Genomic DNA, 23,053 nt, shown 5'->3' on the forward strand with positions numbered 1-23,053 from the left:
CTGAAGAGCCCAGCAGGGACCTTCTGCTAAGGCCGAGAGGTTGAAATCCATATGTGCAATTTGCAGCAGTCACCAATTGCTTATATTCAATGTCCTGACCTCAGCGACCCGTGCTGCTTCCAAGGGCCCGAACGCATCAGTCTGCCACGTTCGAAGGCTGAAGCTCATCAGCCAATATAGCTGTTCATGTACCACCGGGCTGAAAAATCGTCATGCCTGGTGGTGCTAAACACCTTCACCCGCTCCTCCGTTTGGAAAGGAGGCAACACCAACCTGATGACACAACAGCGAGCCCTTTGCAGCTTGCACAGGTCCCAAGCATCCCTGCTGCCCACGAGATCCAGCTCAGCGGGCTCCTGGGGTGGGCAGCGAAGGCAGGATGGGTCCTGGCCCTTCCCCTGGGGCCGGCTGTGGCGTGGGAATTGCTGAGTACCGCTGCCTTGGAGCAGAGGGGAAAGATGGGACCTCACCTCTTACACCAGAGGGAGAGATGGGACCGTCCATCTCACACCAGCCAGCGGCAGCACTCCCGGTCCTGCCAGATTCCCAGTAAAATGAGCCCTGCCATGGGGAAAGCGTACGGTGGAAGTGTGTAAGGGGAGCGCCGGGAAGTGCAGAATTTATTAAAGGTGGTTGAGAAGGGCATGTTAGCATCCAGCATCTTAAGCTTCAAAATATCAAGAGCTTTAGGAGCGTTCAGCTGGAAAAGCGCCTCGGATCATTTCAAGGTATGTGCTGTGGTACTGCAGCATCCGAGGTCCCTGCTTTGGCAGAAATAAGAGGAATGATTGCGTTGAGTGCTCAGGCCCCAACAGTAACAGTCGCTCACTATAAGCATCGCAGTGCTAGCCGTGTTAAACAGGAGATTTTTACTAGCAGGAGACTACAGCAAATTCAGGAGGAGAAGCCCTCTAAGCATCTGAGAAGGAAAATTGCAGCCAGCAGTTCGAGGCACCGTATCTCCAACTCTAACAAAAGCAACCGAAGACACAATTTCCTCCCGTTGTAGCACTGATACCAAACGCCGTCACCCCCGACCCCGCTCGGCCGTCAGCCCCGGGGTGGGCAGGAGCCGAGCACAGCCCCACGGCAGCCGCAGCCCCTGCCCCCATTAGCAGGCAGCAACCGAGCATCGCTGCAGCCGCCTTCGCTTCCCCTCGCAGCGGAGAGCAGCTGTAGGAGCAGAGGCAGGATTTTACCTCCTTGAAGCAGTTATCTGCTCCAAATGCAAAGGGGAAGGCAAATAGAGCAGAGTGCCAAACCCTCTCCCCTCTCAGCCCCCAGCTCCTCGCTGCCGGCCCCTCCGGCTCCCAGCGACAGCTACGCATCAGGTAATGCTCCGTTCCAGATGTAAGGAAAGTCAGGACGGTTGCTCAACGGTTACCCCCAAAATCCCACAATAATTCCTGTTACCCCTCCCCTACACTTGGTCACTTGTACAGTGAAGACAATAAACAAAGCTGGGAAGTCTCCTAATATTTTTATTGTTCCTTAGATAACTGTGGATAGTACAAAGTTTTCCTCTTAAAAAAAATTAATTACCTTCACACTTCCATAAACAGGGCTTCCCATGGGAATCTGATGCCACAGAATTTCCACAGAAGCGATTTCCAACCACCATAATGCTTTGCAGATAGTATAACAGTAAGAGAATATTCTTGTAATTATCAACATGAAATTGGTTATCTGTGTATAAGGGTGAACACTGATCTTTTTTTTTCTTTTTAGAAACAAAACCATCATTTATTAATCCAAACTACATCATTGCATTTACAACATTCATTGCATAAACTGGACATACAAAGTTTTGCCACCTCTGGTAAATAACAGACATACATTATACAATATATTTGCTGAATACATAAGTTCAAACAATATGGGTACAACAACTTGTTCATAATACATACTTAAACCATCGTGTTTAATAGTTACTAAGACACAGATCCATGAGCTACTTCGGGTCTCAGCACAGTTAATCTAAGTGACAAGAACACAGTTGAGAGACAGTAGCTGCAATGGAAGGCGAAGAAAACTAACCTGTGATAGGTCTTGTTCAGACAGCGAGAGCTCCTCACCGGTCAGCTTTTTCTGCTTAGCAATACAACTCACATATCCATCACAGCTGACCGTGATGCCGGGAAAATGTCCATGCAACCCACACACAGAAGAGAGCGAGTCTCCCAAGGATAAACTTTCAACAGTCATTGCCTTACTTCTTTAGTATGTACTATAGGTTTGCTATCGGAACAGAAACAAAACAAAACCCCAAACTGAAGTGGTTCTTTAAGTGCAGTTCCAGCTGCAAGTACATGGTTATTCGTGAGTCTATAACACAGGGCCAGACTTCCAGAAATGTAGAGGTAATGCTGATCTGTCAGGTTTATGCTGAATAATCCTCCATGACGTTGGTCTTAATTTTGGCAGCTGTTTATATATGTATTTATTTAAAGTGTGTTTCCTTGATATTAGTAATTTTTTAATTAATTAATTTCTCCCTTTTTTCCTTTTTTTCTTTTTCTAAATCAGTTTCTAAACAAGGATGGACTACAACTCGTCAGACCTGATGACGTGGAAGAGGGTGACATTGTAAAGTATTTGGTGCCCGTTGTTCCAGGCATAGAGGGCCCGATCCTTGGGGTTGTAGTCCAACATGGAAATGTGCGAGTACTTGTTTTGGAAGGGGATGTCGATGTACTCGTAGGTGGAGGCGTTGGTCTGGTAGGCGTAGTGAACCTTGGTACCTCCCGAGTAGCCGTTGGTGACGTAGAGCGTGCCGCAGATGATGAAGGCCTCCCCGGCGCTGCGTTTCGGGTAGCTGGTGTTCCAGGTCTGGAGGCTCTGCAGGGTGTTGGGGTCCAACTTGCTGATGACGATGTTGCCCGCGTTCTGGTTAGTGGCGTAGACGGCCCACAGCCCGTTCTCGTCCACCATGAGGTCAATGTCCGAGTGGCCACCCCAGGCATAGTGGTACATGTTGTTGTAGCCGGCATAATCCAGGCTGCGAGTCTTGAGAATGGTCTCTGTTTTCAAGTCAAACCTGATAATTATGTGGCTTTGGTATTTATTGAAATAGATAGAGCCATTGTAGACCACTTGACCGGTGCCCGACCATGGGTGAGGGAGACGGTGAGAAGTAAAATTGTCAGTATTCATGAAATCTGCCATGGATTTATATTCACGGACAAAGCGGTTGTTGTGGTAGCTGTCCATGTACCAGACCTGGGCGAGCAACAGAAACACGGGGGGGTTAGAAAACAGCAGAGACCCGGCTGAGCCCTTTGCACATCACCCTCGAAACTGAGCTGGGACCGAAATCCAGAACAAGGACTCCAACCCGCTGGAAAACGATGTGTCCAACGCCTGCCACCTATGCCCAGAAATAAACCCAGTTTTTGGATCCCCAAATCAGCCAAGAAATCAACGGAACAGCAAAGCTTTCCTGGGGGGATAACTGGTATCTCGCCAGGAACAAGGGAACTTCAGTGGTTCCCTGGGAGCACTGCGTGATGGACACCGTCCTTCCAGAGAGCAATTAACGTCTCTTCTCTGGCTAAACCCAGCATATTATGTTGATGCTGCTCTTCCTTCCCGTAAGCCCCATCGTGGTAGCACTCAGTAAACGATAGCAGTTGCTGTGCAGGACTCCATTAATTTGGCATGCAGAAGCAAGAGATGCAATCGCTCATTGTCAAGGAAATTCAGGCAAAGTCCATATTGGTTTAAAAGTGATATGCTTCTGCATCAAAAGCTGAGACCAAGACTGCTAAAATATAAGAGGCAAAGGCATCAAACTTCTGCTATCAGTAGATGGGGGAGAGATTTTACAACGTCATTTAAGCGCCAGTTCACTAGGGACACTGTCTAGACTCTTTAAAAGAAAAAGCTTTTGTCATGTGAAACCAATTCCAAGGCAAACGACCAAGCCATGCAGTTAATATCGAGAACTATCCAGCCAGTGAGTGACACCCTGTATGCAGTTCCTGCCTAAAAATAACAGAGCTGCTTTCTTGTAGAAACTGTTTAGGAAGGGGAAAAAGTAAATTAAATAGCAAGAGGGAAGCCTTTAAGGATGCAGATTTGGGTAATGTTGTAGCGCAAACTTTTTTCGCAAACCCCTTGCAAAATCTGATGGTATCGTCTCTGCAATATGGCTGTCTCCAGGGTCCCCGAGAAGAGCAGACAAACATTTACACACGGTGTGTGCATGTAAACCCCTTCTGGCTTTCAAATAAAAGGCCAAGCGGAGTCTGCAAAGGCTTGGTAGGGAACTTCAGCCCTCCACCCTGGAAACACTGCAGAGACGGGGAATGAACGTGTGGCAAATGGCTCTGGGCTTCACACCTCCACTGTGGGTGGCTGCAAAAGCACCAGAGAAAACCCACGCGTGTCCCTGAGCCCACGGCAGAGAAGTACCTGCAGCCTGGGAGAGCTTCTGCTGTCAGATGAGGCACTGGAGAGCATTCCTCACTTAATGAAATGCCTTAGTTCAACTAAACCAGCTTGGGAAATTACAAAACCAAAACAGAAAACTGATTGTCTCTCTGCCGCTCCCATTTCATTATTTGGTATTAAAAAATTCTGCATGCCGATGCCTTATACTTATTTTTTAGAGACCAAGAAGCCCAGAAGAGCAGAACCCCATGTCATCACGCTGGGGCTGCAAGGTGGCAGGACCCAACGGCACTTCATGCTTTGGAGAAGCAGAGATTGATGGATAGCAACAGCTCATCGCACCGGCTGACTTTGAGCAACCTTCTCCTGCCAATACACATCAATCCCGGCGCTCAGCATCCACCTGCTGCCTCGCCGCCGGGCTGCTCCCGCGGGACTCGCAATTTTCCCCAGTTGCATTCAATGATTTCATGACACGAACAAATGACCACGCAAATCGCCAAACACCTCCTGGGCCCTGGCGACATAAGATGAATAAAGTGCCCATCTCTCCCCATCACCAGTTTCCCCCTCTGCTAGGTAGCCAATGAAGATCACTTAATTGTGCGTTTCTAATAAAATTCCCAGTAGCTTTATGTATTATGTACACATGCGCGCTTATGAAACTTGAGCTACAGTTCAGAAAAAACTGCTTGTCTACTCTCATGATGAAAATACACCACAGAAAAAGGCATGGGTAAAAAAAAATATTGAAAAATACTGGTTTGAGACAAAGCTCTCTGAAGACATAGGAAGAGCTTTAGCGTTCGATCAACCAGCTTCAGCTGCAACCCGCCTGATTCTCCCTTCACAGATGTATAAATGACCTTAGTGCCGAGGGATGCAGCAAACACAGCCTGAAGGGGACAACTCTGTCCTCTCTCTTGAGCAAAACAAGATGTGATGTGGGTAGAGCCTTCCCATCCCACTTCTAATCAGGATCTTATTGGGCCATAGGTGAAGTTCCGTTTACTAACTGTAAAATGTGGAGGTGTCATATTGGGGAACGAGGGCCAGGAAAGAGCCCAACATCTCAAGTCACTGCTGCTTCATTGCTGCACGTCCACAGGCAAACGGAGCCATCCCCAGGGGTGGCTTCTCCAGAGCATCCCTCACCCTCTCTTATCTACAGAAAGCCCATCACAGGGCAAAGCTCTCAAAATAGCTGCCCCGATACAGCCCTTGCTGCTGCCTTCATCCTTTGATGAAGGATGCTGCATGCAGGAGGGAATTACCATGCAGCCAAGCTCTGTGGTTTTTGTTTTGTTTTGCTGCCTGCAAATCCTCAGCAAACACTCGAGATATTTTCCATTCCATCAGTCATGGGAAGTCTGGATTGATTTTCAGCCAGTTATTGGCCTCCTACCTCCCTGGGATCAAAATTGAATGGTCTGAATGGAAAAAAAAAAGACCAAAACAAAGCAAAACAAATCTCTCTCTGGCTGCAGTCAGTTAATTCCTCACAACAATGAAGGTGGAGGATGGAGGACAAATGCAGTCAAATGACATTATCGCAGGCGCTGGCAGCAGAAGAGCAGCAGGGACAGGGACCACGTGTCCCTCTGCTCGGCCCCAGCTCCCTCCTGGCTGCCAAAGCCACATGAGAAACCCTCTTGTAAGGGGCACAGACCTCATGGTGACACTTCTGAGACCATGCACGCTCATCACCACACTGAGTATCACCTGCCCTGGAAAGGGACCACTGCATGGGGCTGCTCAGCCCCCTCTTCATCCTCCCTCCCTGGGGGATCCTCCGCCCCCTCCCACTGCAGAGGAGCCCAGTAGAGCCCCATGAGATGAATTAGGACCTTCCGCAGGTTTCACAGGGCACCACCTAGGCTTTGGTGCTTGGATGTAATGAGTTTTCAATGACCTCAGCCGCATCGCTGGAGATGGGAACAGAGAGATGAAGCTGTCGCGGTCTTACCTTGTTCTCTCCCTCGGGAGCGAGAGGGTCTGTCATCCACGATCCGAACCTGGACCCCGAGGTTTTAATCGTGATTGGGTCACTTATTCCCGTCAGCTTGCCACAAGCTGAAAAAGAGTGCAAGGCTGGTGAGCGCCACATCAGACCACCGCCGCGGCTCGTTTAGCTGTGGGTCTTTGCCAGCCAGCCCCGAAGCCCCAGTGAGGGGCACCAGAGCCGGCCACCACTCACACCGCCCTCCCCACTGCTCCCCCCCACTGATGGGCAGCTCTGGTTTTATTTAATTAGAGGTAATTAGGCCAAGAACAATTGTCGGATGCTTTTGTTTGTTTCATGTCTCTCAATAACAATTGTCCTTATCACAGTGCCCCCAAGAAAACAAGCTTTCCTGAACCAGCTGTGCTGCTAATGTCACGGAATAGAAAATGAGAAGAGTTAGCTAGTGTCGAACAGCCAGGTGGAGAAATTAGCTGAATAGCTCTGCTCATTTCTGCTATAATAGAGTGGGTGCAGCCAAGATAAAAAGACAGACGTGTCTATTCCAGACCTGCTGGAAACTTGCATTTGTTACAGGTTATGCAAAGGAGACAAAAAAAAAAAAAAAAGGTGGGAAATTACACGCAATATAAATCTCTTCCCTGCAAAGACCATTTACCAGCTTCTACCAGCCACCTTCTCTGTTCCCTCTCACGTCTGCACACTTGGGAGACACTAATGAATTCACCAGCCTCCTCCCGTCTCCTCCGCCAGCCTGGGCTTTGCCAGCACCAGGAGAGGAACCCAAAGGCAGCAGGAGGGACGGCAGGAGGTAGGGATGTCCCTCGGGTCCCTCGGGAGCTGCCCCAGGAATCCTGCCCACCACGCAGCATCACCACAACAGGGACGTGCACCCGCACAGTGCTGCGAGCCAGGCTGTGAAGGATGGTGCTCCACACCGTTGATTTCATGTTGGCACCGTTGAATTCAGTTGGGCATGTTAGCACATTTGCAAGCCCAGCTAAGTGCTTCGCTGTGTTTTTAAGCCCTAAATACGAGGTAAAGCAGCGGCACCTCTCCCCCGGTTTGGCGTGCTGGCTGCCCGTGGCAGCTTGTTTCCCTTCTGTGGTTCTGTCCCCTGACACTGAACCCAGCACCCCTTGGGGACACCCGTGAACAGATACCTGCAACGCTACAGCCTCAGCCTTGCAGGCGCAGCCATACACTGTGTTCCTATTTCCAACGATATCCCCAAGTTTCAGCAAAGCTGCCATTCTGGTCTCCTGCAACAGCAGTATTTCAGCATCTGTGCACTAAGGAATGACAGGCGAAGGGACGGAGATGCCGCAGGAGGGACTGGGGGCTGGTGTTGGACGGGCTGTTGGTACAGGAGCACTCATTTAAAACCCAGACACATTCAGTGCAGAGCTGGTCCTGCAGCAGCATCTCCTAAGCAAGACAAGCTAAGGTCAGTGGCACCATGGGGACAGCCACAACCTGAAGTTTAGAAGATGTTTCCTAACTTCTCTTTTTTGACGTGGAAGCCTCTGGCAGGCCAGGGCAGGGGAAAGTGGGAGTGCTGGGATGGAGCGGCTGCTCTGGGCGCAGGGTTCGCAGGCTGTGCTGCAGCTGCACTGCGGTGCGGACCCCGCGGCTCAGCCGGGGGTCCCCAGGGCCGGGGCCACAGGTGGGAGCCCGTGGAGGCGCTGCTGAAAGGCAGGCAGAGCTCTGCCAGCTCAGGACAAGATCCTTCTGCTCAAAACTACCAAGTAAAATCATGGGATCATAGAAGGGTTTGGGTTAGAAGGGACCTTTAAAGGTCATCTGGTCCAACCCTTCTGCAATGAGCAGGGACATCTTCAGCTCGATCAGGTTGCTCACAGCCCCGTCCAACCTGACCTTGAATGTTTCCCGTACGTATACTCTGCAATACCTCTTAGCTGCCTCTCTCCTTAGCCTGTTCTCGTCTGCCCCTTCACATTCCTGGTCACAGCCATGGGAGACATCCACCTACCTCAGCTCTGAGCTGCGGGCAAAGGGGCCACCTTAGCCCAGGGCATAAAATAGATGAAGATATTCTTGATATCTGCTAGCATGACACGGCCAAGGGGACCATCAGTCTTCCCAGAGCCTTCAGACACCAGGCAGATAGAGAGAGATCTCACCAAAAGCAGAGAGCTTTCCTGGCCTCACTGCGACACGACCGATGGGTATTTGTCCTCCTGCCTGATGCATTCAAAACCTCTCAGTTCAGGAGGAGAGCAAGCTATTGACAAAGGGATGCAACGGGTTAAAATAATAAATGCTTAATGTCTTGCAAATTCCCTTTGCAGAGGACCAGCCTTCCTCTAATCACAGATCTGCTCAACGGTGCCTTCCATTATCGCAGCTCTACATTGCTGTCACTTTATCTCTTTCCTTCCGTTTCCCTGGAGAGAAAGGTTGTATAAAAGCTCATTGATTTTGAAAAAAAAAAGTAAAAAGAAAAAGCAGGAGCAGCTGATAAGAGTAAACTAGTGTTGTTTGCAAGTACTGAGACTACATCTCATACACGTTTAGCTGGAGGCACATTCACAACAGCTCTTCAGCAATACGAGAGAGGGTTGCTCTTACGCACGGCAAGGTATTTTCTTTCTTGGTGTAAATCTATCATAGGCACTCAGGTGCTAGGGGGAAAGTTTAAAATAGATCCTTTAAGGCCCCTAGTTAGCTAGGTCCCTGCAGCTCTCATGGGCTTACCACCCAGGGACGGACCACTACAGCCTTGGTGATCCTCATTCACCCGTCCGCTCCCGATGAGATCCACACCACACTCCAAACACCATCAGCTTTTTTCCCCCTCTTCTACGGGACAAGCAATCATTAAAAGCAGGAAGATTACTTTACTGGGGGTAGAGGGGACTCTGTTTTCTACTGCTTCCCTTGGACATGTCACAGCTCGAATCAGAGCAGTAGCCCAGCAGACAGGATTCCTGCATCTCCCCATCCTCCAGGCACCCACCAGCAGCTCCTGGCAGTCTCAGCACTGCTCTCCTCTGCGGCTGAGGAGCTGAGCGTGGGGCGGTGGGCTGGGAGCAGAGCTGGGCTGAGAGCCCAAGATGCCCAGCATCCAAATCCTTCCTCTGTCAGATTCTACAAACTCGCATAGGGGAGTTTTTAAGCCCTGGCTTTGATTGCCCTAAAGCTGCTGCTTGACTGCCTGGCAGAGGCCCAGCCCTGGGCAGCTCAGCACCCATGGGTGCTGAGCCTTTTGAGCAAACCTGCTCTCTTGTTGAGATGGCAGGAGCATGGGATGCTATGGGCATTTCAAGTCACTTAGGGATGACTGTGCAACAGGAAAGCATGACCTGGTACTCATCCATGAGCCGAGGACACAGGGGAAGCCTGTGAGCAGCAGCTTTTGGGGTGCGCACAGAGGATGTTTTCAGTCCAGTTTCCCCAGCACTGTTCAGGTCCCTGGATCTGTGGCCCACGGGGGCCTGCACATCCCTGTTCCTGGAAAACAGCACAAATCAGCCTCTTCCCGAGTGACCCTCCAGGCTGGCCCAGCCAACTCCCTCCGACCTGCCCTCCTCCAGCCCAGCAGAGCCGCAAGGAAACCACCTCCAGGCACACAGCCCCTTCCTCCAGCTGCACGAGGAATTTTCCAGCAGGAGAAGACACGCTTTCCTCCAGCCAGTTAAAACGAGCACTACCATCCTCCCAGGATACTACCACCTCCGCTCCATATTTCTCCTAAGATCCAGCCCACAAGCAAAGTTTAGCAGCTCAGCAGCAATTTATCCACCAACGCAGCCACCGCGCCGACACCAGCACCGTCTCCTTCTGGACTCTGCAGTTCTGCTTGGGCTGCCGCTGCTACAGCCGAGTGCCTTCCCTGCCGGGGCTTCCCACGAAGCCGAGGTCTGATCCCCCCCTCATCCCAGTCCCAGCCCTCTGCAGCGGGACAGGGCTGCGGCGGTTGGGTTGTGCCCTGCCCTCGCCTGGCTGGGAGCACGCCCATCCCAAAAACATCTTGGACAGGCTGGCAGGGCTCCGTCCCCATCCCTGCACCAGGATTGTGCTCTGGGATTTTTTTGCAAGAGTCAGGGAAAGCTCATGCTCTCAGGCAAACGTGAGCCTGTGGAGCGCAGCCGAGTTAAATTCCCCCTCGAACCAAGGAGTGACAACCTCTCCACTCCTCCAAGGCTCCTCTTAGGAACATTAGTGGAAACGTTAAAATCCCTGTATAAATAGTGATCTTTAAGAGTGTAAACAGAATAACAGATTGAACGTGCCATTATTGATTTTTTTTTTCCCTTCACACACATGCCAGGGTCAGGAAGCGTTTTCACTCTTAATCCATCAGTAATGCTTAGGAAACCCAAAATGCAAATCAGGACCTTGTCTAAGGAAAATGCTGCTGCACTGTCGAGCATCAGTGCTTCCCGGAGGATGAGGAGAGGTGAACTGGACGGGAACACGGCACACCTCCTCCCTTCCCTTGTCCCCTGCTTATTGCAGCAGCTCCCTGGTCCTGTTCTGGGCACTCTAAGCCGTACCCTGAGCTCTAGCAGGTGGACGTGCACCAGGTGAGCAGCACTGCTGGCCCATGCAGGAACAAATCTAAGCTAAAATGTGCTACTTGAAACATCAGTGAATCCCTCTGAGCAGATAATTTGCAGCAAACAGCAACCCTTAGCAAACAGGGTCTTATCATGTGGCAGCAAAGTATCTGTAAGGCTGTTACCCAAATTTAACTCAATTAACTACCATTTTCACTGGTTTACACTCTGGAGCGATAAACAACATTGGAAATTCAATCTGTGCTGTTTGCTGTTAAGTGACCAAATCAATCACCCTCCCGGGCGAGCAGCAAACCCTCACGGGCAAACCCTTGCGAGACTCAGCGTCCGTCTCTGTGAGCACCCAGGGGTGCTGCAACACCCAAGGGCAGAAAAGCTGCCCTGACCCTAAGGTCATAGAGAGAGCAAGAGGAGAAAGGAGGGGCATAGCCAAAAAGCCCAAATAAGGCCTCGAAAAGATTCCAAAAAACCCCCAAAAGTTTTTCTAGAAAAAGTTGCCTGCAAGAGCTCGCCATCCTGGCTGCCTCAGTCAGTCTGACCTGGCCTTGGGTGGAGGTCCCAGCTGGAGGACCCGAGCGTGAGGGGGATGTAGTCAGCAAGGACACGGCCCAGAGCAGAAGGGGCTAACGGTCCAAGAGCAAATTCTACTTTTTTTGGAGCCTTGAATGGTTTTGGAGCTACTTCTTAAAATCTGCCCAGGGTCTGCAGGAGGATCTTTAGAGCTTCCCTGGCTCTGGTAGACTCAGCCTGGGCTGGGCAGCTCCACCGAGGCCAGCTGGAGAGGGGCTGTGGGGTCCAGGATGGTTTTGTTTAAAGAACTATTCCTGGGAAAATACTTCTACAGCCCTGACTCAAGCCCCTGGTCCTGCTGCTGTTCCCTCTCCCTATCACCCACAGCTCCTCCTCATCTTCAGGAGATGGGCTGAAGGCTACAGATGCAGCAAGTGGATCCCTCCGTGGGCACCATCTCCTCTCATCACACCCACCTCTGCCGTCGGCAGGGGAGGAATGAGAAAAGCCGTCTGCAGGGCAGAGCTGCCCTGGGCCGGCGGCGTGGGGCTGCCGGGGGGTCTGCGATGTGACCTTGGTCAACCAGACACTCCTGGGCCTCTTCTCCATCCTTTCTCATCCTACCCACTGCAGGACTGTCATTCCTGAGATGTCTGTATGGTCCCCACCTGATAAAGCTCCAGGTATCAGGTACTGCTAACACAGAAAGCACCAAGTCATTAAAACCTCTGTCACTTCTGTCCCCATTAAGCTTTCAAGGTGAAATTCAAGCAGGTGAGGACAAGGTCAGGACTTTCCCCGGCATGCCCCAACCCTGCTGCCCCCCCTGTGACCATCACGGGGCAAGGAGAGGGACCTCAGACGCGGTGCAGAGAGCAACACCATTATTTGCCTCAGCCTGTTCTGCTCCCCAACCAAACCTGGGCGCATCGGCGCTCATTGATAAATGAGAAATCAGGCTCTGCCCTCTCGCTTAGCGGGGGGGTTATACCTGCCCGCCAGGCAGCTCCCCGGGGGTATCCCGGTGCGTGACTTGCTGTAGTTCAAAGACCTCTGAGCACCCAGGCTTACAGGGAAATTCGCTTTCCTCTCCGAGATTTCAAGGGATTGGTAGCTTAGAAGGGACGTAGAAGTTATCAGAGGACAGGATGGAAACGCAGGGGGAAATACAGGGGAGGAGGCTGCTTACAGAAGGGTGGGGGCATCTAGAAACAAGCAAAAGCAATCCCAGCAGCAGAGACAAGAGAGAAACAAAGCGTTACCTTGCCAAGGATATAAAGTGCTCAGAAGAGATCGGATCTTCCATGAAGTTACCTGAGAGTGTAATTTCATATGTGCTACCAAAATAGACTGCAGAGCAGTTAATGTGTTTGGATTATCTGAATTGCTTAACAAGAAAGTCAATAATGTAAGTAGAAATTAAATCAAGCCAGAGCTAGGCCAACAAACGGTGGGGAGATTTCTTGCGGCGGCGGCAGGCAGTGCCCTCCTTCCCCCCTTCTGCACCCTCTGCCTGGGGTCAGGCGCTGGGTTTAGCTACGGCTCTGTCCCCCCACAACGCACCCACGGGCTTCCATTCATTAATACTCTCTGAACGAGATGATTACAGATGAATCTCTCGCATTTTAGCATTGCTGGTTACTTGACCTGATGGAAGGGGCTCCCTGCTCCCTCAGGGAACAGGAGAGATGGGGAGGATTTATATTCTGCACAGTGGCAGAGTCCGGACCAAACCGCGAACCCACATCAGCTACATCATGCTCTTCTCAACAGGGATTTGCAAGATGCAAAAGGAAAGGGAAAAAAGGGAAACCGAGTCACAGCCTGCACACACACACACGCGCTACTTAAAGCGGTGCGCAGAGACCTTTGCTGATGTGCCAGGTCCAGTTAGCAAAAAGATCAGACATTGATGCATAAGCAAAACGGGCGCATGTGTTTGCTTTGCATAAGCGTTATTTGCGATAGGCCACGCGTTTCCCGCATCTCACCGTCCACTTATGCAAACGCCGCAAAACGTCACATGCCTAGTCAAGGGCCCCGTCCTGAAGCACTTACGCCATGAGCAACATTGCTCATGAGAGTAATCCTCAGCAGGACTACTCCCAAGATTAATGTTACTTATAGCATAAACATTTACAGGATCAAAGCTGGCTGTACGAGCTCATCCCTTACAGCCAGGCCAGGCACAAGGAGATGTCCAGTCTAGCATCTCTGCCTCCAGACGGGATGCGTGGTTTAACACCGACGGTGTTTAGCCAGTGCCACCATGTTGTTCTGAGCCTACCTAATTTTTGCATGCATGCACGAAGCCTTTCTTCAAGATTTGACACTCTGTTCTGAAGCTCTTCGTAGTCATAGGCGCCAATCTCTTCCTGGAGTTCGTTTAGAACTGACGTCAGATTCTGGACCTCCTCTTTAAACTGCAATACCAATTTTGCATCGGCTTTGTACTCTTCCAACACTGGTATCAAAGGCCTAAGTTCCTCCATTTTCGCTTTTATTGCCTGCAAGGTTAAAATAAGCTCGGTTCAGTGCTATGCGTGCAAAAATCTGCAACACTCTGCCTTGACCTGGTTGCTTCCTACGTTGAGTGCAATGTTCATATCCCACAATTATTATCACTAAAATTATTTTAATTATTATTCTGGTCCAAATGATGTATTGGAAAGAACATATTAAACAGGCTGCAGAACACCAAAATATTTGGGAAAGGCCTTTATTTGTCATTTTTAGAATGCAACATCTTAGGGTTACATGCTTCAGATCACATACACAAAGAGTTCTTTTTTTTTTTTCTTTCCAAAAAATAAAATAAAATAATATATATATGCATTGACAAGGGTTTCAAACTATTCATGAAATGCATCTACAATTGCATGCAAAGGAAGATCTCGGTTGTGTGGTTCAAGGTTCCTTAGTGAGATATGGTGCTAATTTGGAAAATAATCAAAAAAATAAATGCATGGTGCAAAATGCTCTGTGGCCCTCTTTTCATGGTTACATGGGAGTGAACTGCTTCTTCAGTCACTGCAGCATTGAAAAAACTTGCTTTTAAGTTAGCCCTGTAAGCAAGAAAATGAAATACTGTTGAGGATCTAGCTCACTAACCTGCCTTATATAGATAGCCATTCATAGACAAATACTCTTACGGAACTAAAGAGAGAAAAAAAAAACCAACACAAGAGCTCCAAACCACTCACATTTTAATGCTGGCATTAGCAGAAACAAAATGCTGTGGCTGTTATTTAAAATGGTGCTTTGGCAGCAAATTAGACAAAAATTCCTTACTTTTTTTTAGGCATGCTATGAAGAACATAAAAATCAAAGTCATTATCAAATTTATTTTGCAGAAACGAAGACTTTTTTTTTTTTAAACTTAAATGAAGGCCTCGTTTAAAGGCACGGTATGCAGCATTTTGTTGAAGATGCTTCGCTCCAGCAGCTAATGAGTAGACATAAATATGCATGCACCTACCCCTTAACGAAGCACGTTCGTATACACAGTATACCTGGTGCCGCTTAAACCACTGCGCAGCGGCCAGGCTCACAGCGCTCGGGGCTGTGACATCTGGCTGGCTGCTGAAGCAGCTCGGGGGTGAATGGGATCCGAAATTGGTTCTCAGCTTCATTTCTTTCCTTCCCATCCCCTCCTATTTAAGTCAAGAGGCTTTCACTCCTGCGGTTTTTCATGTAGGGAATGTATTTATTTTCTTATTTACTTGTACTTCCCAGTGCAAGCTCCCTGGTAGGCAATGGGGAGGATTAAACTCATCAGAATGGAGGGGGGAAAAAGAAGAAAAAGAGAAAAAAAGAAAAAAACGAAACTCATGCTTAAATCAGAAAGATGGTCCTTACATCCAGACTGAGGAGCTAAATTTAGGGTCCAGCAGCAACGGGAGATGGGGAGTGGAGGAGGTGGAGTTGGGGAAAAGTTTCAAGAACCTTCTTCCCAGCTTTTTATGATGTAATCTTGGCATTTCAGTATTTAACACATCGATTAAAAAATTCTACTTCAAAACACGAGCCAGCTGGGCAGCTGCCTGAAAATGAGGATGGGAATCAGCTGAGTGGCTGATCAGAAATGTCCCCACATTTCACTAGAAATCTTCTCAATTTGTTTTCTGTATCTATTAATCCAAAGCATTACTGAAATTTAAGATTCCAAATATTGCTGACAGCCTCTTTTGGGCAATTTCATTTGTTCTCAAACAAGTTCTTGAACGTTGGACCATTGCTTGCAATGACAGCTTCACTGAAAAGGCTGATATCTTTACTTCTCGTTTGTACGACACCAGGACAAAAGACATCTCATCCCTCAGAAGGTGCTGGCTCTGCTGCCAACACCATTGCTTCAAAACTGGACTTTTGCACATCCTTGAGGTGTGCGGTTTGCCGGCCTGAGGACAGCTGCACTAGTACTTCTGGGGTTTTTTTTTCTTTTTTTTTTTTTTCAGGGATTGATTTGTTTCACTGATTGCCACCCCAAGGAGGGAAGCGATTTGGTAACAGCCCTTTGCGGTTTGCCATGTGCTGCAGAAATGGAAAGGGAGCCCCAGCTCCTGACTCTTCCCAAGAAAGGGGACCCGGGCACGGCGTGGGGAAGGGCTGCCTGGCCGCAGAGGGAAACCCACCTCGCCCTGACCTCAGCTGCCCCGGGGCTCCCCCACAGACCCCCTCTCACAGAGCAACCCTACGCTGCCCTATTTGGGGCACCCAGGTGGTGTGTGGGTACGGGAACGTGCAGATTTATGCTTTCACCCTATAGAAAAATGTGATGTGGCTGAGGATGCGATGCCGCGACCTGGAGCTGGCCGTGCTTTGGACAGGAGGGAGCTGCACGGGTGGGCGGCTGTCAGCGTGGCGTATGACCAGACCAACGGCTACGTGGGCTGACGGGGACGAGGGCCACAGTCCCACAAGCAACCCCCTGCTAAATCCCCGGCCGCAGCTTCGTTAGCAGTTTGGAAAGCAGACATACCTTAAACTGCCTTGCCAGGTGCTGCTTGTGGCTTTCTTCCACTTGCTTAAATTTTGATTCCAGTCCCCTCATCTGGTTTTCCATCTTCTCAACGTACTGTAGGTCTCTCTGAGTCCGCCTGTCCAACACCTCTATCGACTGGGACATGTTTTGCACCTGTCAAATGAGAAGGGACTCATTAAGAAGGTGCTTCCCCAGCAGCAAGGCAGCCCCATTCGCATCCCAATGCCGAACACTGACCTTTTCCTACACAGTTAACAAAGCTAAAGGGTAATCAGCCTATGCATTATTTACTAGTTAATCCACAGCATCTCATCGTACTATGACTCCATGCTCTAAAACAGAGCAAACTGGTTTCATAAACATTTATTCTGCCACGCTGCAGAGAATAATTTAACAATCACACATGCAAATAAGGGTTGTAGTCAAGGCTAAAATCCATCACTCACGATGGCCTCTCCAAGAGGCTGGAGCAGCACCCGCTATCGCGCGAGGAGAGGCTCTTAGTCGAGCAGAAGCACATCTGACTCCGAGAAACGCTTCTGCCGAGGTGCCCATTACCACTTCTTCACGTACATAAGTGACACTGATTGCCTAAGTGCAAACTTTACTCCCAGCCTGTAAAACTTCATCACCCAAACAGCCCTACTGTTTATCAGCATCTGCCACACCAAATCCAGCTGCAGGTGAGGGCATCCTGAAGCTGGGAAGTACCACGGGAGCTCCCGCTCCGGCTGGCCCCACTGGTGCCTGCCCACTCGGGTGGTTGTGCCACGTCGGCATCTTTTCTGGCCCACCGATGCCACATCCCCGCAGCTCCCCGCGCAGCGCCCATCTGGCCCTGCTGAAGGAATGATGCAAGCAGGTTGGCTTGGCTCATCGTGAGAAAAAGAGCTGAAGGTGTAAGGAGGGGAGGGAAACGATAGCTAGGCTGACCTGATTTTGAAGGCTGGCTGCCATCTGATTTATTAAGATATTCCCCTCTCTCATTTTTCAGGCTAGGAGAGGGTAAATGAAGCTCTGGCTTTGGCAGGCACCAAAGCACCTACTTAGCATTAAGCAATGGGTGTAACTTAAGCTTTTTGCACCAGGGACGGTTGTGTTTGTACATTACGGGGCTCAGCCCACGACTGGTGCTCCTGCCACTGCCGCGTTGCCCACAGAAATACGACTGTCAGCAGCGGTAGGGATGACGCCTGTGTTTAAAATGAATCAGGCATCCAAGCACGCTGCTGCGTCAGGGCCCTCACATTAAAGGCACCCTGGTTCAAGCCTCTTCATCTGTGGGCGTCTGAGCAAAACCCAAATGTGAGCCAGCACCGTCTCTGCGGATTCGCTCCAAGACACTTCCCAGAGCCGATGCTGCCGCATCCTCTCCCATCTCCGTCCTCGCCAAAGCCAAGCGCAGACAGGCTGTGATGGGGGAAGAACGGGGCCAGGGCAGTCTTTCCTCCAGCAAATCACACCGGGCTGCTGCGACTTACCTCAAGTGACAGAGCAAGGGGACGGCAGGGCGGCCGCACGCAGCCAGGTCTCGAAGACTACTTGCTGAAACCAGCATAGGTCAAATGCCAACTTTGGCGTCTGCATCTCTGAAGCGATCAAAATGCCCATTGCTCATGCACGATGACAAGAAAACTATTCCAGGGAACTATTAAAAATGTATGGACGACCTGTATTTCAAAGGCCAACAGCGAGGAAACATTTTGTACAACCAGTACCACTGCTCCGGGGGTCTAATAGTCTTCCTTAGCAAAGGTGAAGCTATTTTTGTTCTCCGAGTCCCAACACATCACCCAAAGATCAACGAGCACCCATCCTGACCACCCCCAAGGACCTGCTCAGGGAAGTGTGAGGAGCAGGGAAGAGCAGAACAAGACCCTCTTGGTTTGAAGAGGAAAAGAGCAAACCTGAGCTCAGCCCAAGCCCATGTGGCTCCCGTTTAGCCGTGCCTCCCCCGGGGTACGTGAGCTCTCAATGGACATGGCTGGGTGCTAATTTACCTGGGCTGGACGTGGAGGAGTTTGAAGACCTCTCTCTACCCCGAGGTAGGAGAAGGGAAGTCTTAGACAAGCATGACTGGTCTGCAGATATTTTTATTCTGGTAATCCAGTCTATACTCCTTTGAGTCAAGCTGCATCTACACAGCAGAATTGTTCCAATGGGTTAGAATAGGAATAACTTGTAGGGATCATACAAAATTGATCTAATTTATTCTGCAAATACCTAACCCCAAGTAAAAGCCAAGCTGCAAGTAATCAGAAAAGTGCATTTCTGTAACGGTACACTGGTATCTGACCTCTGAGCGAGGCTACGGCGGGCTCCTTACGCTGCCTCTTGGATGGTGGGGAGGGAGAGACCGACTCCGCTAGGAAATGAATCAGAGCATCTCGCTCCGGCTTCTGCTCTCAGTCATCTCCGGAGGAGTCTGCCTCTCCCTAGACTGCAGAGGAAAATAGCCTGCTCGTGTATCTCTACACTGAGACACCTAAAATTAGCTGCTGTGCTATTTTGGGGATGTGTTTTACAAGTCCAGACTCTCGCTGTTTGTTGCCCATATTGTTTTGAACCAGGCAAGATTCTGGCCAGACTTGTAGAGAGTCAGTCTCCATCATTCCTGATCTCTGACAGTAATGTGTGCTTCATCAGCTGAAGATCTACTTGTTTTCCTTCATTAGCATATTACGCCCTTGATCCAGCAAAGTACTTTGGCACAGGATTAGATTTCAATGAGACTGTTCATAGCTTGAACTTAAGCCTGTCTGTAAGTGCTCTAATGAACTGAGACCCAAGCATACTGCCTCTCAAATTCCCTCAGCTTCATCCATTAACTGCTATCCTCAAACATCAGCTAAAACGCTTTTTGCCTCCATCGGTGGAGCAGGCACTCTCAACATGAAACCCCATTTCCTATCAAGCTGAGAGAGATACCTGCGATTGTCTTGAGGAAAAGAGTTAATTTTAGCATTTCAGATAGAAAATTGATACAAACAAAACTTCCAGCGCTGTTCTTGTCATCTTGTTTGACCCTGAGTTGTTCCAGAATTAAACCAGAGTAACAGAGTCAATGCTGGCCTGATGACCCTAATGAGATTTATATGGTCAAAGCCATGGTTTAAACCCTGCTCAAGCTTCCCTGTGGATCAGCCTTTCATGCCAGCTCAGAAAGGGCTGTTCTTAACCCATCTTTGGGGTTTAGAATTGGGGTGAATCATCTTTAGCTTTGGGTAGCCAGACAAACTGGTGGAGCGATAGCATGAGGCATCTTGAGGGAGATTTTCATGGTCTACAGGAAGAATTAGCAGAGAGATGGACTCAGCTGATGGACCAGGACATGAAAAGTTCATCTTATAAGGTCTGTAGAAGGCAAAGTGAAGGCTGAAAAGAGATGTCATTATCCTCCCTATATACACCTTGTGGTGAATATCAAAGGAACAAAAAGAACTGTTTAATCTGGAAATGAGTGCTGGCAAAGAAGAAGAACTGGCAGGAAACCAAAAATGGTTTAACCATCAGAGGAGAAAGTCCTCCCAGATAACAGGGCCAAAAAAAAAATAATATATATATTCCATTTGAAGATAAAACATAATCTGTTTATGAACAGGATTTAGGTGATGTCTTGGTTTGGATGCAGTCCAAGATCTGGACTCGGCACCTGACACATACGAGGCTGGAAGGACTCTGTGTACTCCGGCCAAAGATGAGCTCAGACACCTCGGTGTCAAAACACGGGCTGAACAGTTTGTGCGGTGGCGAGCAGACCTGGCTCACCTCCCCTCCCTTAACGCCTGCTCTTTAAACTGAACGGGTGCCCAGGATTCACTCGCAAGCAGCATGAACTGCAGTTTCCACACATATGCCCGTGCCCATGTGTTGAGGGTAGACGGGGTCCTGGCAGCTCTGAACCTCACAGTACATTCAGCTGCTGAAGCCTCTGTGCAGAGATTTTCACTGAAGATGCTATAAATGATTTGTGTACACATACACACACACACACAAATGCAGCTTATTTCTTCCCCATAAAAGCAATGCCCGATTATTTCCATAGGTGACTGCCAGGTCTCTTTCCTTTGAGAATCCAAACGCAATTACCTCTTTGACACATTATGCTGCTTCATCTGCTGGCAGAGAGAAATCAGGAGATGTGAGTTTTCCCATCACAAAGCTAGAGTTAAAGTGTCAGATGAGGGAAGGAGTTTTCAGGTTTGAAATCCTTCCCGGGAAGCTGGAAGCTCTTCTCTGAATTTTTGCATTTTCCTATAGGGATTATCATTTCAGCCTTCATCAAGATCAGATGTCTGGCACTAAGAGCCTATTCTTTATTTTGGGGGTTTCATATAGGTTAGCGTAGGAGTGAGACGCAGAGAGATTAGCAGGCAGGTAACATATCCCCAGAACGCAAGCCTTGATACCACTCCTCCCTCACTTTATTCCTTGGCAGCCGGAGAGCTGCATAAGGGAAAAATCACCAAGCACTTACACCCTCCGCACGCGAATTGATGTTATCCCACGTCTCGTACGCCCAACTCGCCTGTCCATTAGCAGAGGGCATTGGGTCAAATCCTGCTTGTTTAATGCGTATGAGCAGTTCTGGGAACACGATGGCTCTCGGACGCCCGTGTCAGCTGCTGATACAACGCCTGCTGCCTCGTAGACAAATGTGCTGCTGGACCGATTGCCGTTATTGCTTAGAGAAATAAAAGCTTGAGTGGGATTATTTTTAGAAGCCTCTGACATACCAGAGAAGTGGTTTAGGGCTAAATGTTTCCTGCCTCACTTTATCGTCCTTATCACATAGGAAAATCAGTTAAGTGTAGGTTTAATATTGTTATGAGTGACTAATACATCAACTTCCCGAAAGCGGCAGGACAAAAATTATTTTGTCATGCACAACACACGCCAACACAGCATTAGGGCATGAGGGATAATTACATATCCAGCATAGGAGTCCGCTTATATTTTAAAGAGAAGGGCACCATTTCACATGAAACAGCATTTCTTCAATGAAATCTATTATCTGGAATATCAGGAATGTTTCCCTAATTAGATTCTTTGATCTCTTTGGACAGCAGACTATTAAAAACTAATCAAGTGGATGTCAACATTAGAAAGAAAACCACTAACTGTCATTTCTGTGCTATTTGATGTCGACAGCTTGTACTGTTTTATTCGACATTTTTAATACCAGCTTGGCTAGGAGTGCATGGGCTTTGGGTTTTTAATTCTATCTTCTCTCATCTTGTTGAGGCTCATCTTTTGAAACTGCTTGTGTTAACATAATGAAAAAAAAAGGAATAAGTTACTACTTTTTTTTTTTTTTTCAGTGACACAGTTCAATATCGTTGCTTTGGTCTCAGCAGTTTTAACCTGACCTTAGGCCACAGTCTTTTTTCCTCTGTGCCTCAGAAACACTTAGAGATTTATCCTCCCAACTGCAGCTGATTATTCCCCACTACATGGATGGGGACAACTACGGCACAGGAGGGCTGGCCCAAGGGGTCCGTCTTCCCTGGAAACCAAGGCTCATCCCAGCTCGCTCGGGTTTTCACCCCCAACGTCATGGCAAACCAAACCACCTCTCCCAGAAGGGGTCAGCTGTTACCTTTTCTAATAGTTGTCTCAGCTGCTTTGTCCTGGCATCACGCGAGCACATCGTCTGTTGAGGTGCCACCACTGTGCATATACAACGTCCCTCGCTATCTTGGGCAGAGCTGTAGACCTGCCAGCTTTCCTCTGGGTTGGTAGGCAACACCTAATTAACACAGGGAAAGACAGGTTAAGTAAATGGGGGGAGGCCTGGCAGGGGTGTGGGAGGTGAGAGGGGCTGAGCGGAGGAAGCAGGATGGATGTGGCGGATACTGAAGCTGTGCTGGAAGCGGAGGGAGGCTCCTCCGAGGGCCCAGCTGGCAAAATTCACTTGTAATGCAAAAATATGGATTGGGGACAAATAAACAAGGGTCTGAAAAGGAGAGCAAGAGCTGAAGCAAGAAGGCAACGCAAGTGGGGAAGCATGGACGCGAGGAAAGCCACGAAGCGGTGAGGGCTGTAGCATGCTGTAAGGCACCGAGCACATCGGGGTGGGGAACCCACTGCCCGGCTGTCGTTACAAAGCACTTGACTTCTCCTTGACACCCTGAGAAGGATGTGCCCGAGCCACCAGCGAGGACACAGTGTCGGGGCTGCGGGCTGAGCAGTGACCAATGTGCCTCTGCAGAGCTCTCCGGGATCCAGCAGGAGGAAAATCAGCTCTCCGGAGTAAAGGGACACCAGGAGTTGTGTTTCCCCCCTCCTCTGCCAGACTCTCCTGGGGATCAGGTGGTTCACCAGACAACCATTTCCTTCCAGATGTTCTGTGGGTCCCGGGCAGGGAAAGCCCGGTGCCGTGCCCTGCGAAGCATGCCAGCAAAGAAGGGATGCGATCCGGAGGGTACGATCAGTGCCTCCGCCGGAGCTTCCAGGACGCACGGCAGGGAGGGAGCCCAGCCCCAAACCCAGCACATTCCCCAGCCCCCCGTGCCCCCTCTGCTCTCCAGACCTCTCTGATCTGCATTTTCCTTTGATCTCACTGCACTTTGCAAAATACATTATTTAATCACGATTCAGCCTCCGGCCACTTTGAAGGTACCACCGTGTTGCCAACCAGAAGGGAAATGTTCTTTCAAC

The 23,053-nt window shown here is 49.4% G+C and overlaps 1 protein-coding gene across 1 annotated transcript; it reads right to left on the reverse strand.

The window, feature by feature from the left end:
• Positions 1-1,464: 1,464 nt before the first annotated feature.
• On the reverse strand, positions 1,465-22,138 carry OLFM1 (olfactomedin 1). Its single transcript, XM_009696661.1, has 5 exons — positions 21,993-22,138; positions 16,391-16,546; positions 13,697-13,916; positions 6,359-6,465; positions 1,465-3,219 (listed from the first exon to the last, which is right to left on the reverse strand). Exons 1-5 carry the CDS (start codon positions 22,041-22,043, stop codon positions 2,545-2,547), a joined length of 1,209 nt encoding a protein of 402 aa, XP_009694963.1. The 5' UTR covers positions 22,044-22,138; the 3' UTR covers positions 1,465-2,544.
• Between the last annotated feature and the right edge of the window lie 915 nt (positions 22,139-23,053).

The sequence above is a fragment of the Cariama cristata genome, unplaced genomic scaffold (assembly GCF_000690535.1).
Source record: "Cariama cristata isolate BGI_N322 unplaced genomic scaffold, ASM69053v1 scaffold28093, whole genome shotgun sequence".
Classification (NCBI taxonomy): domain Eukaryota; kingdom Metazoa; phylum Chordata; class Aves; order Cariamiformes; family Cariamidae; genus Cariama; species Cariama cristata.

Excerpts from the sequence above, each read along its gene's own strand:
- OLFM1 (XM_009696661.1), bottom strand. The coding sequence starts at position 22,043 with ATGTGCTCGCGTGATGCCAGGACAAAGCAGCTGAGACAACTATTAGAA. Across the intron at positions 16,547-21,992 it reads TGAGACAACTATTAGAAAAG|GTGCAAAACATGTCCCAGTC; the intron begins GTAACAGCTGAC and ends CTCATTTGACAG. Across the intron at positions 13,917-16,390 it reads ACCTGGCAAGGCAGTTTAAG|GCAATAAAAGCGAAAATGGA; the intron begins GTATGTCTGCTT and ends TTAACCTTGCAG.